The sequence below is a fragment of the Amblyomma americanum genome, chromosome 9, assembly GCF_052857255.1.
Source record: "Amblyomma americanum isolate KBUSLIRL-KWMA chromosome 9, ASM5285725v1, whole genome shotgun sequence".
Classification (NCBI taxonomy): Eukaryota; Metazoa; Arthropoda; class Arachnida; order Ixodida; family Ixodidae; genus Amblyomma; species Amblyomma americanum.
This window is the reverse complement of record NC_135505.1, coordinates 62378054-62400849: the sequence shown is the minus strand read 5'-3', so window position 1 is coordinate 62400849 and position 22796 is coordinate 62378054. Positions and strand designations below refer to the sequence as shown.

Here is a 22796-nt window from a genome sequence, read left to right as displayed (position 1 = left end):
CGTCGACCAGCAGCCTTCTTAAGCAACGGCCGCACACAGTCTTCTTGGGTTCCGGTGCCGACATGCGGACAGTACGCTTACGTCTCCTGTTTCTACAGGTTGGTGCGTTTTACTACTATAGGTCAACTCATGGCCTTACGAGGTCGGCACCGAATCCCAAGGGACTATTTTGGGGGATTGGGCTTCACCGCATTGCTCTTGTTGTTGGAACATGTCAATTGCTTGATATTTTGGATGGTTTGAGGGCGCGCCTACTGCTGTCCGAGGATGTGGAAGAAAACCCGGTCCACGATCAGAAACGTCGGCTCAGGAGCTTGTTGAAGCAAAGGGCTGTCTAATAAAAATACTAGAACAGAACTAAAGTATTCTTAAGGAATTTCAGCCCGTCAAAATGCAACAGGATGTGACGGAGAGTAAAATCCATTCACTCACCTCGAAAGTTGATAGTCTAATAGAATCCTTGCCTCCGATACCAACAGTCTAGGTGAAAGAATTAGAGTCGCATAGTAATCAATTTCCAGTTGCAATGCTTAATGTACTAGTTATTTAGGACGAGCTAGAGAACCGCTCGCGCAGGAACAATTTGCTTTTTTATGGTATCCCTGACACTGCTAAAGAAACGTGGGATGAATCAGATATGAAAGTTCCAAGTATAAGCGAAAAACACTCGGGCATAACCAGTAACTTCGCTGCAATAGAAAGAGCCCACAGAATTGGCAAATAATCCAGTGAAAAGAGAAGGCAGATAAATGTAAAATTTAGTCACTCTAAGGACAAGCAGCGCCTTTCGCCTGCCGCTTCAAAATTTAAGGACACTGGTGAAGATTATTCTAAGAATATCCGCCAAGCGAGGAACAAGATAACTGCCTATGCAAAGGAGCACGATTTCAAATACACTTAAACTAGACCGATTAACAACGTAGGGAAAAACCTACGTGTAGGATGATACTACTGATTCAATTCGGGAACTTGTGCAATAGTAACCAAACCATGCCGCTCCAAGGCATTGCTCAGTTACTCATGATCAACTGTCCTTCATTATTGTTGACTGCAGAACTATAAAGAAAAAAAAGAAAAAGAGTGTAAAATTCTCTGGCCTCGACCACATTTCGCATCCTGATGCTGTCATCGGCACGGAGTCCTGGCTCGACTCCGATAATTCGAGCGCTGAAGTTTTCCCGTCCGAGTACACAGCTTATCGCAAGGACCGCAATGCACATGGCGGGGGCGTCTTTGTTCTCGTGCATAACCGAATACAGATTGTGCCTCTGGACTCTGGTGATGACAGTTCAGAATATGTTTGGTGCAAATTAATCCTTTCGGCCGGAAACAGTCTTACAGTCTTACCGTGGGTTTCTTCTACAGGCCGCCTACTTCTACTAGTAAAGATCCTTTACATAGCCTCTCCCGCTCACTGTCCATTGTAGCTTTTGAACGTACCCTGTTAGGGGGCGACTTTAACTTGCCAGACATCACATGGAACAACCAATATCCTTAAGGGAGTCCTTCTGCACATCATTGCTCACTGTATGAAACTGTAAGTGTTTACGGGCTGCGTCAATTTCTGGATTTTCCTACGCGTGTTGGATCGAATGGTGGCAATACCTTAGATTTGTTCTTTTCTAACAGAAGGGATCTAGTAAAAAACGTACTAGCCACACCTGGATTTAGCGATCATGAAGGTGTATTGTGTTGGGTTTTATGGCACATAGGCAGCTAAGGCCATCATGCGGCAAGCTCAAGGTATAGAATTGGTTTTCTGTAGAACGTTTAGGAATATAAAAATCGTCGATCATCTAGACGGCCTAAAATATTTAACTGCCTAGTAAACAACAGAAAAGAAGAAATCTGGAAATAGGTAATTGTAAAATCCCCAGAAAAGGTTACGTAGCCTCAGCGGCTATCCATGGCAGGGTAAGGATTCTGAGGCTCCCAACCAATCAAATAAAGCGCCTCAGCCTTCTTCTCAGGAATAAGAAAGTAGCTGAGGTGTTTCATGTAAAAAAGCGAACCAGTGGTTCAAAATTTAGTTTTTCAAGTGCCCCTGCTTCTTTTAAAAAGCTAAAATCGGAAGGTATGTTAACAATGGCATTATCATCTAAGAGCAGTGCAGGATGAAAAAAGAATACATTAATTATAAAATTGAGTAAAATACTTTTTCTTAGTGTTTCAAGTTTTACACATCAAAATAAAATGTGATTAACACCAAGATCATCTCCGCATTTGCAAACAGGTTTGTCTTGTTTTGTTAGCAGGAAGTTGTGCGTAAGGTGCGTGTGGCCTATCCGGAGACGGCATAAAATCACTTCCTTTAAACGTTCCTGGTGAACACATGATTTAGATTCACCTAAAACCGTTTTACTAAGTGTAGTTTATTATCCACTACGCCGCTCTATATCGTCTACCATTTTTTTTCTTAATTTACGCTGTACTAAGTTTATGTAATCCTTAAAAAGGTATATTTACTTTTTTATTTCCTTGCCACGAGCTTTATCAGCGAAGAAATCTGCCCTCTGGTTGCCTATTATTCTGACATTACTGGGAATCCAGAAGAGTTTTATCTTTTTTTCCTTGAGCTGTGGCTCTTCTGTATGATGTCACCAAGAATCGGAGTGACTGCATTGCTAGAGTCCAGAGCTGTAAGTATACTGATAAAATCTGTGTAAGTAATACTGCTAGTGAGATTTTCGTTTTCTATTTTTTCTACGGCCACACAGACTGCGTAACATTCTGCAGTGAAGATGGATGAGCACTGTGGGAGTCGTACTGTTTCTCCGACTTCCCTCGGACCACTGCGCTTCCTACGTAAACGTCCGTTTTTGAACCGTCTGTGGAAAACTGCGTAAAACTACTGTACTTTTCTTCTAGTGCAAGTAATTCTTGTACACTACGTTGTTGCGGAGTTTGTTTTGTATGGAGCTGTGTAAGAGTGAGATCAGTAGTGGATCTTTTCTCCGAGCAACGTCAGGTAGTGTATCTAGGACACCGAGGTTTTGGCACATCTCTTCAAAACGCAGGAGGAGTGGCCTGATAGCGAGGGGTTTGTTGTTAAATAGTGCTCTAGATGAGCACTTTGTGACTATTGGGTAACATAGGTGTTTGGGCAGTGAACGGATTTTTAAAATGTATGAGCATATGAGCAAGGTTCTTCTATCTGGAAGTGACGGTTCGTTGATTTCTGCATAACCACTATTTATGGGCGACGTCCTGTAAGCATCAGAGGAAAGACGCAAATCTAGATTATGTATTGGATCTAGTCGTTCAGGTACGAAGGTCTCGCTGACCGATAAACAATACATCCGTAGTCTAAGGTAGAGCGTAGCACGGACCACCCCAACGTTTACGCGACAGTACTTTGAGTATGTTTAGGGATCCGGAGGCTTTTTTTTTCAGTGCGTTTATATGGGGCAGGAAATTGAGTTTTTTGTCAAAAGTTATTCCTAGAAATTTGCGCTCATTTTTGATGGCTATCTGTGTTCCGTTCAGGAGTATGAATGGATCGGCTTGTATGCCTCGTTTCAGAGAGAAACTAATGGCAACTGTTTCCTGTGTAGAAAACTGGGAACCGTTCTGATCTGCACATGTCACTGATTTGTTCATTTTCAACTGTATTTGTCTCGCATGTTGCTATACGTTTGAGAATGTGCAGGCTATTTGAAGATCATCAACGTACACTGAATACAGAATGGATTTGGGATTATTTTACTTATGGAATTCATCTTTACAATAAAAAGTGTTGTGTTTAAAATGCACCCCTGGGGAAACCCGTTTTCTTGAACGAAGCTCCTGGACAGGGTTGATCCCAGGCGTACTTGAAATGAGCGGTCGGAAAGAAAGTCATTGAGGCAGTTTAGCATCCTACCGCGGATACCTAGGTCGCGGAGTATCCGAAACCTCCAGGTTATATCATACGCTTTCTCCACATCGAAGAAAACGGCAAGACAGTGCTGTTTGTGTATAAAAGCTTCTCTTATTGTGTTTTCGAGGTGAACTAAATGGTCTGTTGTTGAGGGTCCCTTTATATAGCCGCATTGATGGACATCAAGAAGTTCGCGGGATTCAAGGACAAATGTTATTCTTATATTAAGACACTTTCAAAACATTTCGCGAGACCACTTGTGAGGGCTATTGGCCTATAGCTACTTGAGGAAGTCTGTGGTTTTCCATGTTTCAGAATTATTTTGTTAAAGAAATTCAAGAGTGCCTCTATGGCAGGCTGCGTTGCTTCGTTCCGCCCTTTTTTAAGAGAGCGATCTAGTTTTGAAAGGGGGGAGCCATAAAAAATTTAGTTTTTCGCTAATGGTGCCAGCCACCCACCACGGAGTCCAACAAGGGGACGGGACAGGGACTTGCTAGCAAGCCCTGCTCATGCCAGCTGTACACCCTAACTATAACCAAATATGACACAACTCAAGGTAGTTGGTCACACAGGGTTAACCCTCGCCGCCTATGAAAAGTGAAAAAAACCGAGAAAGGAGGAGGGGACAGGAAAGTTGTAAGAACGAGATAGGAAAGTGAAAGATGGAGGGCAGGACAGGAAAAGGCGACTGCCGATTTCCCCCGGTCGGGTCATGCCGGAGGCGCCGTCTACAGGAAGCTGGGGCCAAATTGGTGTGTTGCCTCCACTGAGGGGCCTTAAAGTTCCAAACACTCGGCATCGGCTCAACCACCAGGATCCCCTTTTCCCCGCACACGGCGATGCCACGCACGGCTGGTGCCCGGGTCCATGGTGATGCACTGTTCACTAGCATCCCCTTGCGGAGATGTCCCTGCGGGTGCTCGGGAACCCATGGTGTCGCTACTCACCAACGTCTGCAAGCTGCAGATGCCCCCCTGTGGGGTTAGCGATCGTGAAGTTGCATCGGCATCAGTCGTATGCAAAGAAATAGAAATGCCGAAGCAATGTCATAGAAAAGATTATATGTATGAAAAAGGTAACTAAGAAGCCATAATTAGGGAACTTGATTCATTTTTTACGGTTTTCATGGTTCTATTTCCTGTGATGTAGACGAACAGTGGACAATATTCAAGATTAAGCAGCTAATGTCTCTTTTTGGTCAGTTTATTCCAGGAAAGCTGATGTCATCTAATAAACGAGCGGATAAACCATGGATCAAAGAAAGGATGCGTGCATACATTGGAAAGAAAGCTCAGGTTTATAAAAGGTTTTGTAAAAAAAAAACTCATCTGTGTACGCACGACTGAAAATCCTGACTGCAATCCTTAAGAGCGAATTAAAGGCAGCAAAGCGATTGTACCTCTCCTCATTGGCAGACAAACAAGAAACGAACCCAAAAGAAGTGTGGCGCTTTATGAAATGCAACAAAAAAGATTTTGTTGGCATTCCGGCCATCAAGGGTGGCGACCATTTATTGAAAGACGACACAGCAGGAGCAGAGTGTTTCAATGTATATTTTCATTCCGTCTTCTCAGCTTGGTGCTCAGACGCAGTTACGGAACAGAAGGAACAGCTGACGCAATGCCAGATATGATTATAACCGAACAAGGTGTCAAAACATTGCTACAACATCCAAATGCGCATTTTGCACCAGGTCTTGACGGCATTATTAACTATATTCTAAAGCACTGCGCAGAGCATATTAGTCCATTTTTGGTTACTTTATTCAACAAGTCACTGCAGAGCACGAAAGTAGCTAAATAATCGAAAATAGCCAATGTCACACCAGTTCACAAAAAAGGAGATCGCAGCCAGGTCTCCAAATACCACCTCATATATTTGACATCTGTTTGCTGCAAAACCCTGGAGCACATAATCCATTCTGGACTTGTAAAACACCTTGAAGATAACAATTTTTTCACATCAGCGCAGCATGATTTTCGGTCAGGGCTGTCATGTGCAACGCAGCTGAGTTCATTCATGACATTGCATACGGGATAAACAACTGTTTTCAGATAGACGCTTTTTTGAATTTTAAGAAAGCATTTGATGTTGTGCCGCACCACCTTGTGCAAAAAAATATCATGCCTTGGTATTCCTGAGTACCTCTTCGTTTGGCTTAAAGATTATTTAGACGCAAGCCAGCAGAAGGTGGTAATCAATGGTGCTTCATCCTCGCCTGTGGTTGTTTTATGTAGAGTGCCGCAGGGTTCTGTGCTCGGACCGTTACTGTTCCTCATATTCATGAATGACATACCTGCCGGCCTCAGATCCACTGTCAGACTGTACGCTGACGATTGCGTTTTGGGTTCCCCTGTCACGTGCCTTGATGATTTGTGCGTATTACAGGCTGACCTTGACAAAATTTGTGATTGATGCTTGAAGTGAGGCATGGCATTGAATGTATCTAAGCGTTTCCATGTGCACTTTACAAACAGAAAAGAAAATGTTTGGTTCGTACCTCTTAAACCATGACACTATCCAAGTTATAGATAAAGTTAAATATCCTGGTGTTATACTCAAAGCATCCCTAGACTGGACAGACCACGTTGACATAACTGCCAACCAAATAGCTTCTCGTCTTTTGCATTTTTTCCAACGGAATTCCAAAACCTCTCCCCAGGTACTTAAAGAAACATATTTAACAAATGTCAGACCAGTATTAGAATATGCTTGTGTAGCATGGGACCCCTTCAAGGGTGCACTCATTGACAAGCTAGAAAGGGTACAGAAATGCGCTGCAAGGTTTGTGACTGGGAATTATAATTTTCATATGAAGACCTCAGAACTTCACGACCGTATTGGTTGGAAGACCTTGGCAACCCGAAAAAAAATCTGCAGGCTGAAGTTCTTGCACAGCATTTACACTGATTGTGCCGATATTAATACAAAAACTTTTATCTAAGGCATCCAGATTACATTTCGGAAAAACTAGAAAGCACGAAAAAGATTCAGAGTTCTGGGCTAGAATAAGCTTCCGAATGATGTGGTTTGTGCACCTGATTTCCAAAGTGCTGTTGAAATGATTATCTGATGCATTTCTTCCAGGTCTCGTGCGTTTACCAGCGTTGTGCCGATGTATGTTTATTTTATGACTCATACTACTTGTGAATTCATTTTGTCCACTTTTAGTATGTTGTGTTACCTTGCTGACATGTTTCCCAATATCTTCTTTGCATGTGTTATTGTATGTAGCTATATCCTTTCTACAATAATGCATCATGTTCGCCGTAGGTACTTGCAATAAATAAAACGCCTTGACTTTATTCCCTGACTGCGTCCTTAATAGGGTAAGGCACCGATCTGGCTTTACAGAATGTAGGCGTGCAGTGGGAATCTATGGGAATTTTGGCTTTGAAATTGCGAACCGCTTCCGGTGCTGCACGAAAAACTTCTGGAAATGTTTCCCGTCGACAATTTTTATCAGCGTTTTCTGTGACAAAAGTGACGATTTTCCAGTAAAGCCGCAGCCAACCCCGGCCTAGAAGGGTAGGCATAGCTATGCCTACCCTCTCCGCTTTACAGGCTCTCCTGTATAGGTTTTCAAGACTGTTTTTGTTGCCTCGTTTTTAATGTGCAAAAACGATTGCTGGAACGCCCTCTCCGGCAATAGTGTGACAGCTGTGCCCGAATTCAAAAGCATAGAAATTGGTCTCCCTTCAGTGCGCACGGAAACTTTGTAGCATCACTTTCCATATCCCGCAGAAGCACGACATGATAGGTCTGCGAATCGTCGATTCTTCGTCTGTCACTTCCGCGTAGTTCACCGGACGAGTTTTCTTTCTCTGGCACATCGATTGTAGATGCCAAGTCATGGAGCTAGTGGGCCACTTTGCACTGCGATGGAAACACTCGTCTGAATCGTGCCCTTTTCCGCTGCGATAACAAGCGGTTTCTTGCGCTCTTTCCTTTTCACTTACCGCCTTCCCTCGAACCACATTTAAGTCGGTCAAGTGTTCTGCTTGGAAATGTAGCTGTTTAGTTCGCCTCGCAGCAAGTTCTTTTTCAGCGCAATCTTGCACGCTTTTTCAATGGTTACGCCTTCCGTTACGAACAATGTCTTTTGAGCCTCCTGGTCGCGCGATCCTGCCACAAGTCTATCCCTCAAGGCACCATTTAGGAATGCTTTATACCCACAGTTACGCGCCAGATGTTTAAGTTCCGTCATGAAGTCCTTGACTCTTTCTCCTTCCTGCTGAGTGCGCTTGTTGAACTTGCAACGCTCGGCGATTACTGAACACTCGGGACTGAAGTGCTCTTCCAGTACCTTCTGTATTTCTGTGCAGGTCTTGTCAGTAGTACAGTCGGGAAGTAAAATTTTCTTGAGCTCCTCGTACACTGTACTGCCTACAATGTTCAAAAAGAATCTTAACTTCTTCGCCCCCGGAACTTCGTTAACGGCCACAAAATTTTCAAACCTCTCGAAATACGACTTGCCGTTGTCGCTTAGGTTAAACTATGGCACGCTTCCGAAACGTTGCGAAACTCCGGGTATTGCCATATTGCAATGTTTGCCTTCTGAAAGTGGCACTGTCATCCGTTCCGTTGCAGCCGCAGTGCCGGTGCTTGCTTGAGAATCGTATTATCATCGCATCCTTGTCTCCAGTTGTTCTGCCGAGGCCAAGGAAACACGAACTAAGGCAGCCAGGGCAGGCACGAAAGTGGCCCTTATTCACGAAAGCCTCTATTTACATAGCGCTTATCAAGAGTGCGCTAGGTTTTGGTCACGCCCCTGAACTGACAAGATATCACACCTACCATCGCCTGCAGTTTGCGCGACGCTCCTCCGAATTAACGGGAACTTATCCAAGTTACGCTGAGGCTTAAAACAAGAATCTTTGGCTGCGTTCGAGCCCCTCAAATAGCGCTTTCACACTGAAACAACGGAAGCAGAAAGAAGAGTAATCAACAACAACAAAAAGAAACATCAATGCGTAGGCAAGAATTTCACACGTAACGACTAAGAATAAGTTAGTTCCAGCTCCGCTTGTATCAGTAGTGTATAATTAATCTTCTGAGTGTCTTCAGATAAGTCTATCGCTATGAACTTTTTGCTTCCTTTCAATGGTACAAATGGTATTCTGGTATATTATCTGGCAAGCGGAGATCAAGTTTTAGTAGCGGATAAAGCTCCCGCCACGGGTTTGAGCCTGAAGTCTTGCTTACATCTTGCAGTGAAAAGCCTCGCGCGTCTTGTCATTCAGAACTGGCGTTGATTCGGAGAAAGGTCTACCCCAGATTTGTGTTCCAGAATTTCATATCTTGCAAACAATTTTATTGTTCGATGACTCGCTTTAGCTGTCGATATAGCCAACGCCTGTGATATGATGGGCCATCCGCATCTTTTCCTGTATAAGAAATTCTGCGCTGGAATCACTTTCAATGATGATAGTACAACAAAAATACATGGCTAGGGCGACCCTCATAATAGTAGTTTAAATATGTCAACTCCTTCTTTATTCAGGCGAGAACTAAACCTGCAGATCTTGAGTACATGAGCAAATTTTCTTACTTGGGTGGCCAGAGGAGCGGACATATCGCTGAGTCCTGCCGACCGGAGAACCTTTTTTATGGCCAGGAACTGTAAGCGGAATGGCATAATTTCGGCTTATGACCGCCAGTCTACTGTTTAAAAAGTCGAGATGCGCGAAAATACACGAATTTAGGACCTCGCAAACCTCGCTTCTGCAATACCTAGGTATTCCAAAGAATAACACACGTGAAGTACCTTCCATATACCTTACGAGGCCCATTCAAATTAAGATTCTTCCAAGCTCTTCTTCCTTTGTATAGCAAGAGGCCAGAGAACTGCATCAGTAATTATGAAAGATAGCATTTACTCTCCACTGTTATTCGCTGAACATGATCCAGAAGCATATTTCAGCTTAGGTTCGGGAGTGTTACATATCTCATTCAGTCTCCAATGATTACCCAGGAGAAAGAATATTTTTTTAAATGTTGAAATTGTTGTAAGCAGTACACCTAGATTGCAAAATCAGATAAATTGCACCATCCGACATGAATGACCAAGCAATTCCTGCTAGTCTTCGTACGCCTGTACCGGGAGTGCACTCTGCTTTCAGGGTTTCAGTTATATGCTTTCCTGGCTCATTCTTGTTTCAGTTTGATGTGGTTATGAAAACATTTCAGCTGAGTTGTGGTTTTAACGCAATAGCGTTAAACCGCTCGTGTCGCAACAAAGACGGCGTTGGGGCAAGAAAACCCTGATTGCTCGGTATGGTCATGAGATCACAGCTACATGACCTCGCGCGGGAATTTTAAACCCACAATGCTCCCGTGAAACATCGCGTCACGCGTGGAATGAGATTGAAACATGACACGTAATGCGAATTAAAGGTGCCCGTATGTCCCAACTGATTTACCTTAATAAAGTAGCTCATTTATTTAAAACAAAAAAAGATTTTTAGGCGGAATTTTAACCCACGGGCCACGACCCTTCAGTTGCCAGCCAGACACGCTGCGAACTAGGCCACGAGAGGCATGGCCTGGGAACAAGTGGGAGTTTATGTGTACCATGTCGTGCGGTCTTACACTTAAAGTGGTATCTTACGAATGTATGCTAATGAGTACGTGTGAGTTTATCCTGAAATATCCCGCAGACGAAGCTCAGGCGTCCCTCTAATTGTTAAAGCGCTAATACATGACAAACAAGCAAGTGAATACATTCTGCGGGGCCGTTCAAGCGCTCGTGTAGCGAGGTTCCACAGGCCTCGTCTGCAAATAACTGAAACTATAATCTCTACACTTTTAGGGAATAATCGCGCGATGCTTTGTGCTCGAAGCCAACGGCTCACGGCCGTCTCTTGTTTTTGTTTGTTACCAGCAGCGACCAGATTTATCTGCCAAAGTAGTAAGCACGAGCAACGACTTCTACGGTGCTCGAGACTGTCTTAGGTGCTTCCTGTGCTCAAACAAACAGTCACTGAGAAGTTTGAAGAAAAGGGTAAGGTCCAAACCGACCTTTGAAAAACTAAAGTGCTGAAAAACTAAAGCATTCCAACAAAGGCAATATTTGTAATCTTAATGGGGCAAACAGGATCAAGAACCTGAAGCTGAAATTTTTTCTCGGTATTTGCCTGTCCCTTTTACTGTCGCCGCACGAAACTTGTGCTTCTAAACGGACAGGTCGTTCTTAGCTGGGCGTTGAAATCACCAAGAATTCGAAAATTCGATAAAGCGAACATTGAAAGAAATTTCGAAGACAAACAAGCTATCCATATTTCTTTAACATTTCCTTGAAAGACCTAGAGTACCTGGTAACTCTAGTGCAAAAAAAAAAGCGTTGCATTCTACTGTTTGAAGCGATAAAATAAAGGCCTAAAAGACCATATTTTGCAGAGTTACGATTACTGGACATTGTCTGCTAAAAAAAACATCGGTTCTGAGTTTGCCTTCGAAATGATCGCATGTGGTTGCGTTTTATTTAGTTAGCACATTGGCAAAACATCAAAAATTCCTTGTAAGCAAGTTTTTGCATGTAGGCGTTTTTAATAAGTAAAAACGAGAATACATTTGCGTCTTTATGCGGCTTCTATGCGTCTGGCTAATGGGATTCAGAATTTTGCCGTGCTTAAAAAGTAATTTATGGCAACTTGGCTTGAAATCAGATTTATAAAAGGTGTATCTCAAACTTTCACCGAGTTTATGCCAATGATAGCTCATTAAAAGTAGCCTAAACAAATTTGTACGAAACGGTATAGTTGCGCTTCGTGCTTCCGGTACTCCAAAATGAGCCAGGAATGCCCCTTTCTCCCCAAAATAATAAATATTCTGTGCATATGTCGGCAAACTAGTGCCGCCTGCGCCTTCAGTACGGGCACGCGTTGCCAAAATGATGTAATTTTCGCCACACAAAAAAAAATTATAGTGAGCACGAAACCCTAACGGCAACTTGGTAGCTGAATGAAGTGATTAAACAGTTGAGACTTCGCTATTGCTTTGGAATAACCTTTAATGAAGCCCAACGAATTGCTCCCTCAGAAGCACACAAGATCTATTCAAGCAGGATTAATGCATGAAGGAAATCACAGCTCCAAGTGTAAAATATGATTTTGCATTTTCGCTTTGTCTTCTAAAAAACAGTTCGGTTTCCAAATGCACTCAAAGCGTGCCAGTGGAAAAAAAAAATTAGTTAACGTTCTTCACATGCGTTTCCTTTAAGTAAAACTGGACGCTCATGCATCAAAAAAGAGTGTCTATCTATATGCTAAGGCAACTTTTGCCAGTGAGAGGACTGCCAGTTGATGTAAGAGCAAATATTAGAATCGCGAACTGAAAGACACGCAATGTCATATAACGAAAGCTTATGTTTCCGGCCGGAGGGCACTGCAAAAGTGCGTGCAACGGCGATCCTGGGATAGTTAACAAAAGCTACACGCTTTTATCCCGATTGTAAGCAAAAGCTTAGAAAGAGCCAGTAGCTTCGCAAGTGCACTCAAAGGAAAGATAAATAATATTAGTGGCCTACACCCCTGTTTTGGAGTGAAATCAGTTCTCTAACGTTTTACTGTCTTGTGCGAGGCCGTTCCTTGTGAGGGTAGTGACATTAACGGTTCCCTTTATTTTAAGATACAGTTTACACGAAAAGGCAGTCTTGCGCCTGAAAAGATCTTTTTATTCGGAGGAGTCCGCACTTTGTTCAAGACGTTGAAAATGATACTGTTACTTCAGTGCACGATTCATTTTATCGACAGACTTTGGCATGTAAAACCATCGTAATGTTAAAACGCTGCTTGCACAGAAGACGACAGCATTGTTTTGATAATGCACGCTGCCAATGTCCTGTGTAAAAAACGTCCAAGCAGTAATTCAACCCGCTCTGGCTAGCACGTCAGACTAAATTAACTGCCCCAGTCAAAGCATGATTTTCAGATCAAGGTACTCATGTTTAGGTTTGAAAAATCGAACGCAGAACTAATAATTTCTATCGGGATACAGGGCCATATAAACCTCGTTAAAAGACTATACATAAAGAAATGTAATACCTGGAGAGTACTCACGATAGCTAAGCAATAAAATAGCACCGGAAGGACAAAGTTTGGAAGAACTTAATGTTTGTCTTTTTTGGCTTTAGCAAGTCCTGGAGAGATTACGCGAACGAAAAAAATTATATTAACCTTGAATGTTATTAAAACTGGGCCCACGCAAAACAATGCTAACGAGGCATTTTCTGAGAACGTGACAATATGTTACGTAAAATGCAACAACATGCAAGAACGATTTTGAATTAGTGAGCATTATTCTTTTTAATAGACATTTGCAATTAATGGTAGCTATATGGCATATAGTGTGTTAGCTTTACTTTTATAGCATAAAATATTATAATGCAACACTTTTTTTTTCTTTATCTGCTATTACCAGGTACTAAGTGTCTTTCAGGAAATTTTAAAGAAAATCCGGAGAGATTGTTGTTTAAACCTTTGTCAAAGTTTTCCATTTTTCGAATTGCAATTGATTAATATAATGTATCTGCCCGTTCTAGAAGTACAAATTTTGTCTGGCGATAGTAACATGAACAGATTAATACAGAGAAAAATTTCACCCTTACGTTATTAAACTCACTTGTCCCGTTATTGTCCTAAGAACTGCCCTTATTGGAACGCCTTAATTTTTAAACCTGTTTGCGAATTTTTCGTCTCCTTTTTCTGCCTTCAGCAGCACAGTTTTCATAGAATTACTGAAAAAATATTCACGTTTTACACAATTTTTTTTCACTTTCAGCGGGGATGCAAACACAAAAACAACGTTTCCACCTCGTGGGATAAAAGATTTTTTTTTTCATGAAATCTACAGCCGTTCTTGCAAAATTATTACGATTCCTTTGTGTCGACACATCTGCGCATTACGTATAAAGCTGTGATTTATAAAAGTTGCCATGGGACCTTGATTACAGTCGTTATCTGTGCCCTCGTACATATATTCGGAAGCGAAAAGCTCTGGTGAAAAAACACTGTTTTCCTTTACGTTCCGGCCGGTACCGGTCTTCGTCTGAAGAAACTGAGCTGAAGGCAGTGTCTTAAATTTACATGCTGACGTTATAACTATCTGCACCAAAGACAGACCACATGTAAAAGAAAACCCCAAGCTAAAATGAGGTCGAAATCATGCAATCGCAAAGGCTCTTAACTTATGTATGAGGGGTCACCTAAACTAACAAGACTACATTCAAACATGTCGAACTTACAAGGTGCAGACTACTGCGGAACATACACTGGCGTAAATGTGTGCGGTTTAGAAAAAAAGAAAAAGAAGGACACGCGGCACGTAAGCCACATTGTGGGTGATAATGTGCAGTCTGGGATACGTACACATCCAATAGCACTAAAACCACGTGAAAGGTAAATTACGCCGAGTGGCATGCAGTCACAATACAGGCGTCTGGTCGCATATAATGCATTTTATAATCGAAATAAAAAAGATACCAATCAAGTCCCGGCTGATCTCAAGATGTTGGTCAAAAAACAATGGGGCAATTAGGAGAGGCAGGTTAGCTTACGCACGCATTGGTGTATGCCTGACAAGACGGCATTAAGCTTGTTAATGAAAAATTATTATCCGACTTCTTGGTTGTAATGTGATAGAAACCCTGATAATTGTTAAATGAGTGACCCGAAAAATTTACATGCTTGGATAAAGGCAGGTTGGGTGGACTTCCACTCTGAGCCTTATGTATGTTAAAGCATAATCTGAAAGACGTCGCTCTTTGACCTATACAGGGTGTTTCACCTAAGACTTCATATAATTCTTTTCAATTATCTTTTTTATTTAGACGAGCGCTTTACTCGGCATAGCAAAGTTAGCGGTATAGCACATCAGAGTACCGCTGCGACGGACTATCTAGCATGCTGGTTAAGTAATACTGAATAGCTGACTTTTGAACTATTACTGTTAGGCTCCGTAATTATTGAGAGGTGTGTAGTCCACCGTAAGTAATATCGATATCAGTTTTTGGAATTTCAAAAACGCAATTACCCTCAGCACTGTGACCCAAGAATTAATTGGCTACATCGCGCAAAAATACATTAACTTTAGAGAATCTTGCAGACAAAGCAACCTCTCTAGTGCACGTAACTCTAAGATATAGCCACAATTGGTTGTGCCACAGCGTCTAGATTAACTGCGTTTTCGAAATTCTAAAAGTTGGCAGTGGCTTAATTTGGCCAACCCTAGAATTCAGCGAAAAGCAAGCACGCTTCATAAGCGTGTGAGGCTCGTCCATGGCAGCTCCGCTTCACGCTCGCCACAGCCGTTCTATATAGACCCACACAACCACGTGGCTATGACATGGTATCACATCGTCTTAAGGCACGTCCATCAGATGTCATCGCATGACTTCACATCACCTCATGGGATGTTCTCCAGGTCAAAGGTCAACCCAAAAGTCGCCCAATGTCAAAGGCCCACTAAAACTCATGGGTCAAGGGTTCGACATCATAATTGTACCAGACATGGTCACACACGGCTATCCTTGGTTGGGCTGAAGGTCGTTCAAGGTCATTCTCCAGCCCACGCAACGACTGTTTTACCTAGTGTAGTGAAGCTTTCCGCTTCAACAACTGATATAGATATTACTTGCGCTGAACTGCATACCCCTGAATACTTAAATAAACCAACAGTAGTAAAGTTAAGTGATCAATATTAGTTTATCAACCTGCTAGCGATCAATATTAGTTAATCAGCCTGCTAGCTAGCACACCTTAGCTTTTTGCTGATGTATTATACCGCTGACATTGTTATGCCACAAAAAAAGCGCTCTTCTAACTCATTCTAACTCAAAAGGCCTTTTTTTAATTCTGTAAATTCTTCGGTGAAACACCTTGTATATTGCTGCTCGCAGAAAGAACATTCTAAAATAGAAATTACCCATGAACTTCCGCAGAATGGCAAGAAACGCTTTTTAGACCTCAAGCTGAGGTTAAGTAAGGGACACACCTGCTAGGCGTATTTCCCACGTGCCCAGTAAGAACTCCTGCCCTATGATTCCCCCCATCTCACGGCTGTAAAAAGAGCCACTGCATCGCACTGCTTGGAATCTGCACTTCGTAAGTCGTGTTCGCGCGAAATGCACGATAGCCTTAATAATCATGTTCGCAGGCTTTCGGCTGCAGGCTTCCCTTGTTCGGTCCCGACGGCAGTCGCGGAAAACCTCCAAAGAAACTTGGGCCCCGACGAACGGCGGATGCAACTGAACGCGCGAAGGCCAAACCCGTGGTGATGCCTTACATTCATAGTTTCTCATGACGTCAAAAACGTGGCCAGCAGGCACAATGTGCCGCTTGTTTTCTCGGCGCCAAATAAGTTAGCTAAACTATGCCCCCGTGTCTGCGGGAAGCTTGAGCGCGGTTGCAAGAAGCAACATCTAGAAGCCTTCGTCAAATGTGTCTTGGGAGTGGTCTACATCGTTCCCCTGTCCTGCAGAAAATGCTATATAGGGCAGACGGGGCGTAGTTTAAAGGAGCATGCTCTAAACTTAACCCCACAAGATAAGCTCGCGAATTTAGTTTCGCAAGTTCTGACGTGCAAGTGCGAGCCCCGCTATAAAGAAGCAAAGGTTCTGGTCAGAAGTGCCAACACAAAATCCAGAGTTTTGCTGGAGGCTTATCACATCCACAAAAAAGCGAGTCATTGTATTAGCGACGCGTCCATAAGTTTCTACTCCTGCGAGCGCGCTTTTGTGGCGAGTTGTCTGTAAGAATACCGCCTCATGCATGCGTGCCTGTTTTTTATTTTGTTTTTATTTAGTTTTTCGTCAATGAATGTTGGTTCTTCACGCCCTTTTTTTAGCTGCTAGTACACTGTTATTTCTGTGATTGTAGATATGTAACGAGATTTATTTTTATTTTCTTTTTCTGTAAAGAAGGCCGGCGTCGCCTTAGTGTCGTGTGCGCATTCGATGTTTACGCCTATATATTGTTAACTGTTCCGGAAAATAAAGCCAGTTGTTAGTAGCCTTCGTGTTTGTGGTGTCTTCCTCCTGTGGTCCTCTTTTTTGCACTACCTTTTTATTCAAGTACACTTCATCCCACAGCAACAGTGCCTCAATTGATTCCTATACATTCGATCCGTTATATATATGTATATGCCTGTATAGCAGCCATCGAAGTGGGACCCCCCCGGAGTCCACCATTCGCATAAAATTTGAGGGCCAACCGTTTGACGCAGAATGTTCAAAGCGGTGTCAAATGACTTTGCATGTTTCTAAATAAAAAACTGCCAATTTCGATGAAGACCAAAGTATGTGTGGGATTCGCACCGACCACCTTTCCGCCCCCAAACTGTGCATCCCGAGGACCTTTAGACGTCCATTACGGCCGAACCTTTTCTCGAAGGGAGTTCCGGATGTCATCAAACGATTTGTCGTGTTCTGATGCACCGGTTTATAAAATTTATTAACTCATGTAACGAGGAAATATACCGGCCATTTGAATGTGGTCTTCTCCACGTTTGCTGAGCACACCGATGTAAACACTTGAAGCTCCTGTAGCTAACCCTCCTAAGTGGAACACTGAGGTAGTGTTGGCGGAGATTTTTTTTTACCATTCCTTGAGAACAGCGGGGACATGAGTGCTATCTTTTATTCCGTTTAAAAAGTGCGTTATACGTGACTAGACATTAAGCCTGTACTGTTATTACATGCTAAGGTGAGCCATTGCCCTTTTGCGGCAATGGCAACCCCCCCCACCCCCCCCCCCCACCCCCCGAGAGCCGAGAAACAAAATGGCAGCGCTTCCGTGCAAGACCGGAAGTCGGAAAGCTATGTGAGCAGGAGGAGCCGTAGAGGAGGGGAGGTTGGCACTACTTAACGTGGTCGGCAGAAAACGTCATGGAGGGGCTTTAATCGCGAGCAGCAATTCTGTAAGAATATTTGTAAAAAAGGATAAACGCATATGTTTAAATTGGACTCGAATACGAATGAGCACAGCTGGGTACGCTTGCCGAGTGTGGCACGATATGCCTCTACCTCGTTCCCTGTCTAGTGTTGGGTCGGCATCGCCCCTTCACTGGCGTTACACTCCCCCATACGGAGCTGAATACGACAAGGCGAGTTGAAAAGCGTCGCGCGAATTGTAGGACGTGAAACGAGAAACATGATAGTCATATAAGGTTTTATGTTAGTTATACTGATTTCAATGGCGCAAAAGCAACTGAGGCTATGATGCGCCAATCACACGGCTAGAGCTTTTGATAAAAGTTACGCTTTTTATATCTAAAGTTCGTTTAAAACATTGGCATCTCTGAGAAACATAAAAATGCTTGAAAAATCTACCAGTGCTTGATCACCCAAAAGTAACATGGGGTGTAGTGCGATGTATTCATTGTAGAATGTTGTGAAATATTTTTTCCTCAGTTGCTCCAGTTTTGTGCATACAATTAAAATGTGGTTTACCATGAGTTCATCGCCACACATTTCGCAGAGAGGTATGTCTTTTTTTGTCAGTAAGAAGTTGTGTGTAAGGTGGGTATGTCCAATGCGTAGTCGACACAAAATAACTTCTGTAAAACGGTCCTGATGTTTACATGATCTCCATTCTCCCAAAACGGGTTTTATAGAATGTAGTTTGTTGTTTGTCTGTTCGTCCCATGCAATCTGCCACTTATTTCTGAGTTTACAGTGCAGTAATTTAGAAAAATCCCTCTGTGGTATGCTAACATGTTTTATTTGACCAATTCTAGCTTGTTCTGCGGAAGCATCTGCTCTCTAATTACCTAAAATTCCACCATGGCTAGGGACACAGCAGAATATAATGTTATGTTTTTGCTTTGTGATTTTAATTATGTTATGTATGATTTTAACTATTATGGCTTCAGCAGCATTTGTAGAGTGCAGAGCTTTGAGCATACTCCATGAATCGGTGTAAATGATGCTATTTTTTATGTTTTGTTTTACTAATTGTTCTACGGCTACGAGGATGGCATAACAGTTCGCAGTAAATACCGATGCATACTGTGGCACTCGTATCATTTTTTTCGTTTTTTCCTTGAATTACTGCACTTCCAACATGACTTTCTGATTTCGAGCCATCAGTTGTGTTGTGTTGTGTTGGGTTTTATGGCGCATAGGCAGCTAAGGCCATCATGCGCCAAGCACAAGGTATAGAATTGCTTTTGTACACAATGTTTTTGAGTATGAAAAAGAGGCGATGGTGCAGATGATTTAAAAAAGATTGTACTGCCTAGTAATAAAAGAAGGGAAGAAATTTGGAAATGGCTATTGGTAAAAGCCTTAAAGAAGGTCAGGCAGCCTTAGCGGCTTTCCTTGGCTAGCAAGGATCCTTAGGCTCCCAACCAATCAAATAAACAGCCTCAGCCTACTTCTCAGGAATGAGAAAGTGGCTGAGTTGTGTCATGTATAAAAACAATCCAGTGGTTAAAAAATTACAGCTTTTCAAGTACGCCTGCTGCTTTTAAAAAGCTAAAAATGGAAGGTATGTTAACAATGGCATTATCAACTAAAAAGCGATGTAGGGTGGAAAGGAATGCATTCATGATAAAATTGAGTGAAGTACTTTTTTCTTAGTTTTTCTAGTTTCATACATGAGAATAGAATGTGGTTAACCGTAAGTTCATCTCCGCATTCTTCGCAAACAGGTTTATCTTGTTGGCCAAACAAGGTTAACCCTCGCCACCAGGAAAAAAGGAAGAAACTAGAAGTGAGTAGGAGACAGGAGAGTTCTGAGAAAGGGGTAGGAAAGTGAAAGATAGAGGGGAGGATAGGAAAAGGCGACTGCCGATTTCCCCCGGTCTTGTCTGGCCGGAGGTGCCGGCTACAGGAAGCTGGGGCCAAAATGGCGTGTTGCCTCCGCCAAGGGGCCTTAAAGGTCCAAACGCTCAGCATCGGCTCAACAACCAGGATCCCCTTTTCCCCGGACACGGCGATGCCACGCACGGCTAGACGCGCGTGCTTGGGTCCGTGGTGATGCACTGTTCACCGCCATCCCTTGTGGATGCTTGGGAACGCGCGGTGCTGCCACTCACCGACGCCTGCAAGCTGCAGACGCCCCCCTGCGGGGAGTGTCACAAAAGCATGCTATTCGAGTGTGAATGACTTTTTCCAATCCCTTAGAAAAGATTGGCAGCACTGAAACCGGTATATAATTCGAAATACAAAGTTTATCGCCTTTCTTATACAGAGCTGTAATTTTAGCAGCTTGAATGCGCCGTGGAAACACTCCGGATTCTAGGCTGAGATTAAATATATGTGCTAAAACTGGGGCTAAAATATCTAATACATGTTTTATAGGCCGAATCTGCAAATATTCTATATCATGGCATCTGCTATTCTTCATATTTAAAAATGCTGTGAATACTTAAGAACATGTAGTTGGATTTAAGTACATAGAATTTGTACTGGGCCTGATGCGAGTCTCAAATGTTAGATTTGAGCAGCTTTGGTATTCTCGAGTCACAATATATCGGTTGAACGCCTCTGCTAATTCGCGTCCGCTTACTTTTTGTCCTTGAACAAATACTTCTTGGGGAGAGCTAATCTGAGGCGTGCGTCAAATAACAGAGTTAATCTGGTGCCATAATTTTTTAATATCGCTGTCGCATGATTAAAATTTACCGTTGTAATACGTGTCTCTTGCACGCCTTAAATCTTTAGTTACCTTATTTCGAAAAATTTTGTACCTTATTATTAATTCCGGATCGCGTGTAGTGAAGTGTTTGTACATTTTTTCCTTAGAGTGTATCTTCTGAAGCAGACGTCACGTCATCCGCTCCTTGTGCCCTTTCCGAGGTGATACGTGCGCCTTGTATGGAAAATGTGCAGCATAAAGAATTTTAAGTTTGTCCAAAAAACAGTCATACGCAGCTTCTGCATCTGTTACAGTAAGCACATCTGACCAGGTCGTGTCTACAATAGCCGGTCTGAAAGTAGCAAGGCTGTCTTCCGTTATGGATTGATAAAAGTAGGCATGTGGCGGTTTTCTTTTAATATGTGTTTTCACTCCGAGCAATATCGGAAAATGGTCGCTAAGGTCATAATGAATGACACAGGGCTTAGAGCTCTCTTCAAAATTTGTAATGAAAAGGTCAATGAGGGATTTTGTACGAATAGTAACATTTGTAGGTGCGGTGATTGTATTAACGCAGCCATTTGCTGAGAGTAGTAGAATAATTTTTTTTGCCATGCTGTTATCAGAAAGCAGGTTTATATTAAAATCTCCACCTAAAATGATGTTAGCTTTAAAACCGTAGGTAAGTGGTCACTTCCCCGAGGGTCGTCTAAAACATTCCAAATAAAATCATTAAAACCGATGGAGATGCAAATGCTAAATCGAGGCAGGTCATTTTTAAAGATCTAGGGAAGCCATACGGGGCTTTTTCCGTATTCACTAAACATATGCTACTTGAAATAATAAAATCCTCTATGAGCTGTCCCCTGGAATAAGTATGCTCACTTCCCCAGGATGAGGAGTGTGCGGTAAAATTCCCAATTGTCACATATGGCTCAGGCAATTGTTTAAGAAGTTCTTCTTAGTCATGCATGGTAATTGTGTTGTGTGGTGGTATATACACAGAGCATATTGTTATTGTTTTATGGCTAATGATGTTTACAGCGACCGCTTCTAAGTTTGTCATTAATGGTACCTCTCTTTCAGGGACGTCGCTTTGCGTAATGATAGCGACGCCTCCTGAGAGTCGGCTAGTTTGCACTCGGTCTTTCCGGACAATATTATATTTTTTTATATAAGATGTTCGTGTGCTGTAACCCAAGGTTCGTTTCCTGTAGGTACACAGCTGTAGGTGCCATTGTTTTGAGAATATCAGTTATGTCTGTGTAATTCCTGTGTAGACCTCTACAGTTCCGTTGTATTAGATACGCCATTGTGATAAGCTGGGGATTGGGAAAAGTAACTTATTTTCAGAAGGAGTCTCCAGGACTCTCGCCGCCGCAGCAGCGGTGGCTAACCAGTAGCTAAATTCATCGCCACTCTCGTGGCGCCGGATTTCCGCGGTGACGCTGCGGATGTCCAAGTTTTGGATGTGGGTGGGCTCTCGCTCACATCATCCTCCACAGTGGACGTAGAGGATGCTTCCCGGTCGCGATGGCCCGTGGCCTTCGCATTTGTCTTTAGCAGCGACAGCTACATTAGGGTAGCATTTCGGGCCTTCAGCGTGGCGGCGCAGCCACCCTGTGGATGCGCCGCCACCCAGTGGCTACGCCGCCACGCTGTGACGAGGTTGGTCACGTGATGCGGAGCAGTTGCCGGCAGCGCGGCGCCATGGCTGATCAGGTGGCTGGTCACGTGGTGCGGAGTAGCTGCTGCTGCCGGCGGCTGGCACTCGGCCAGCTGTAGCCATCCCTTCACTCCAGGTTTAACCAGAGCTAAACCGCGGCCAATTTTTTTCGTTGGCACCACTGAATCAGACTCAGCGGCAGAGTCTCATGGACCGGCAGTTGCCTTCTTAGCGGGGTGGGGCGATAGGTCCAGTTCAGCAGAACTCTTCTGGGTGTCTGTCGCCGAGGATGCCACTGCTGAAAGTGGGGCCTGATGGCCTCCTCCGAGGATCGCGTGGTCTTCTCGCGAAATTTCCAGCCCTGTGGACTGTGCCACCGGCTTCTGTGGTAGCGGCTTGAAAGTCGACACCAGGTCTGTCGGATCGACCTGTGTGCCTGCACTGAGTCAGAAGGCGGCGGCGGTCCCCGCTTCGGAGTATGTTCCTTTCTGTTGGAAACAGACTAGTTTTGCCTCAAGGTAGGACAGGTTTTCTGTGGTGCTCAAAGTTATATATCGTTTTTCTGTTTCCCAGATGGGCATGACCTGGAGTACGCGCCATATGCGCCATTGCAGTTGATGCATTTCGGTGTGCGTTCTCATCTCTCCTCGGTATGTGTCCCTTCTCCTCATGTGATACAAGTGGGTTTACCACG

The 22796-nt window shown here is 43.3% G+C and overlaps 1 protein-coding gene across 2 annotated transcripts in view; it reads right to left on the bottom strand.

Annotated features, from left to right (window-relative positions):
* Window positions 1–22796, bottom strand: part of LOC144104056 (uncharacterized) — a 77158-nt gene that overhangs the window by 8862 nt on the left and 45500 nt on the right. The window contains exon 2 of one of the 2 annotated variants that reach the window (XM_077636841.1): window positions 9411–9479. The exons of the other annotated variant lie outside the window; for it this stretch is intronic. Coding sequence (XP_077492967.1) covers window positions 9411–9479 — 69 coding nt within the window. The remainder of the gene's footprint in view (window positions 1–9410; window positions 9480–22796) is intronic. 2 annotated transcript variants of the gene reach the window in all.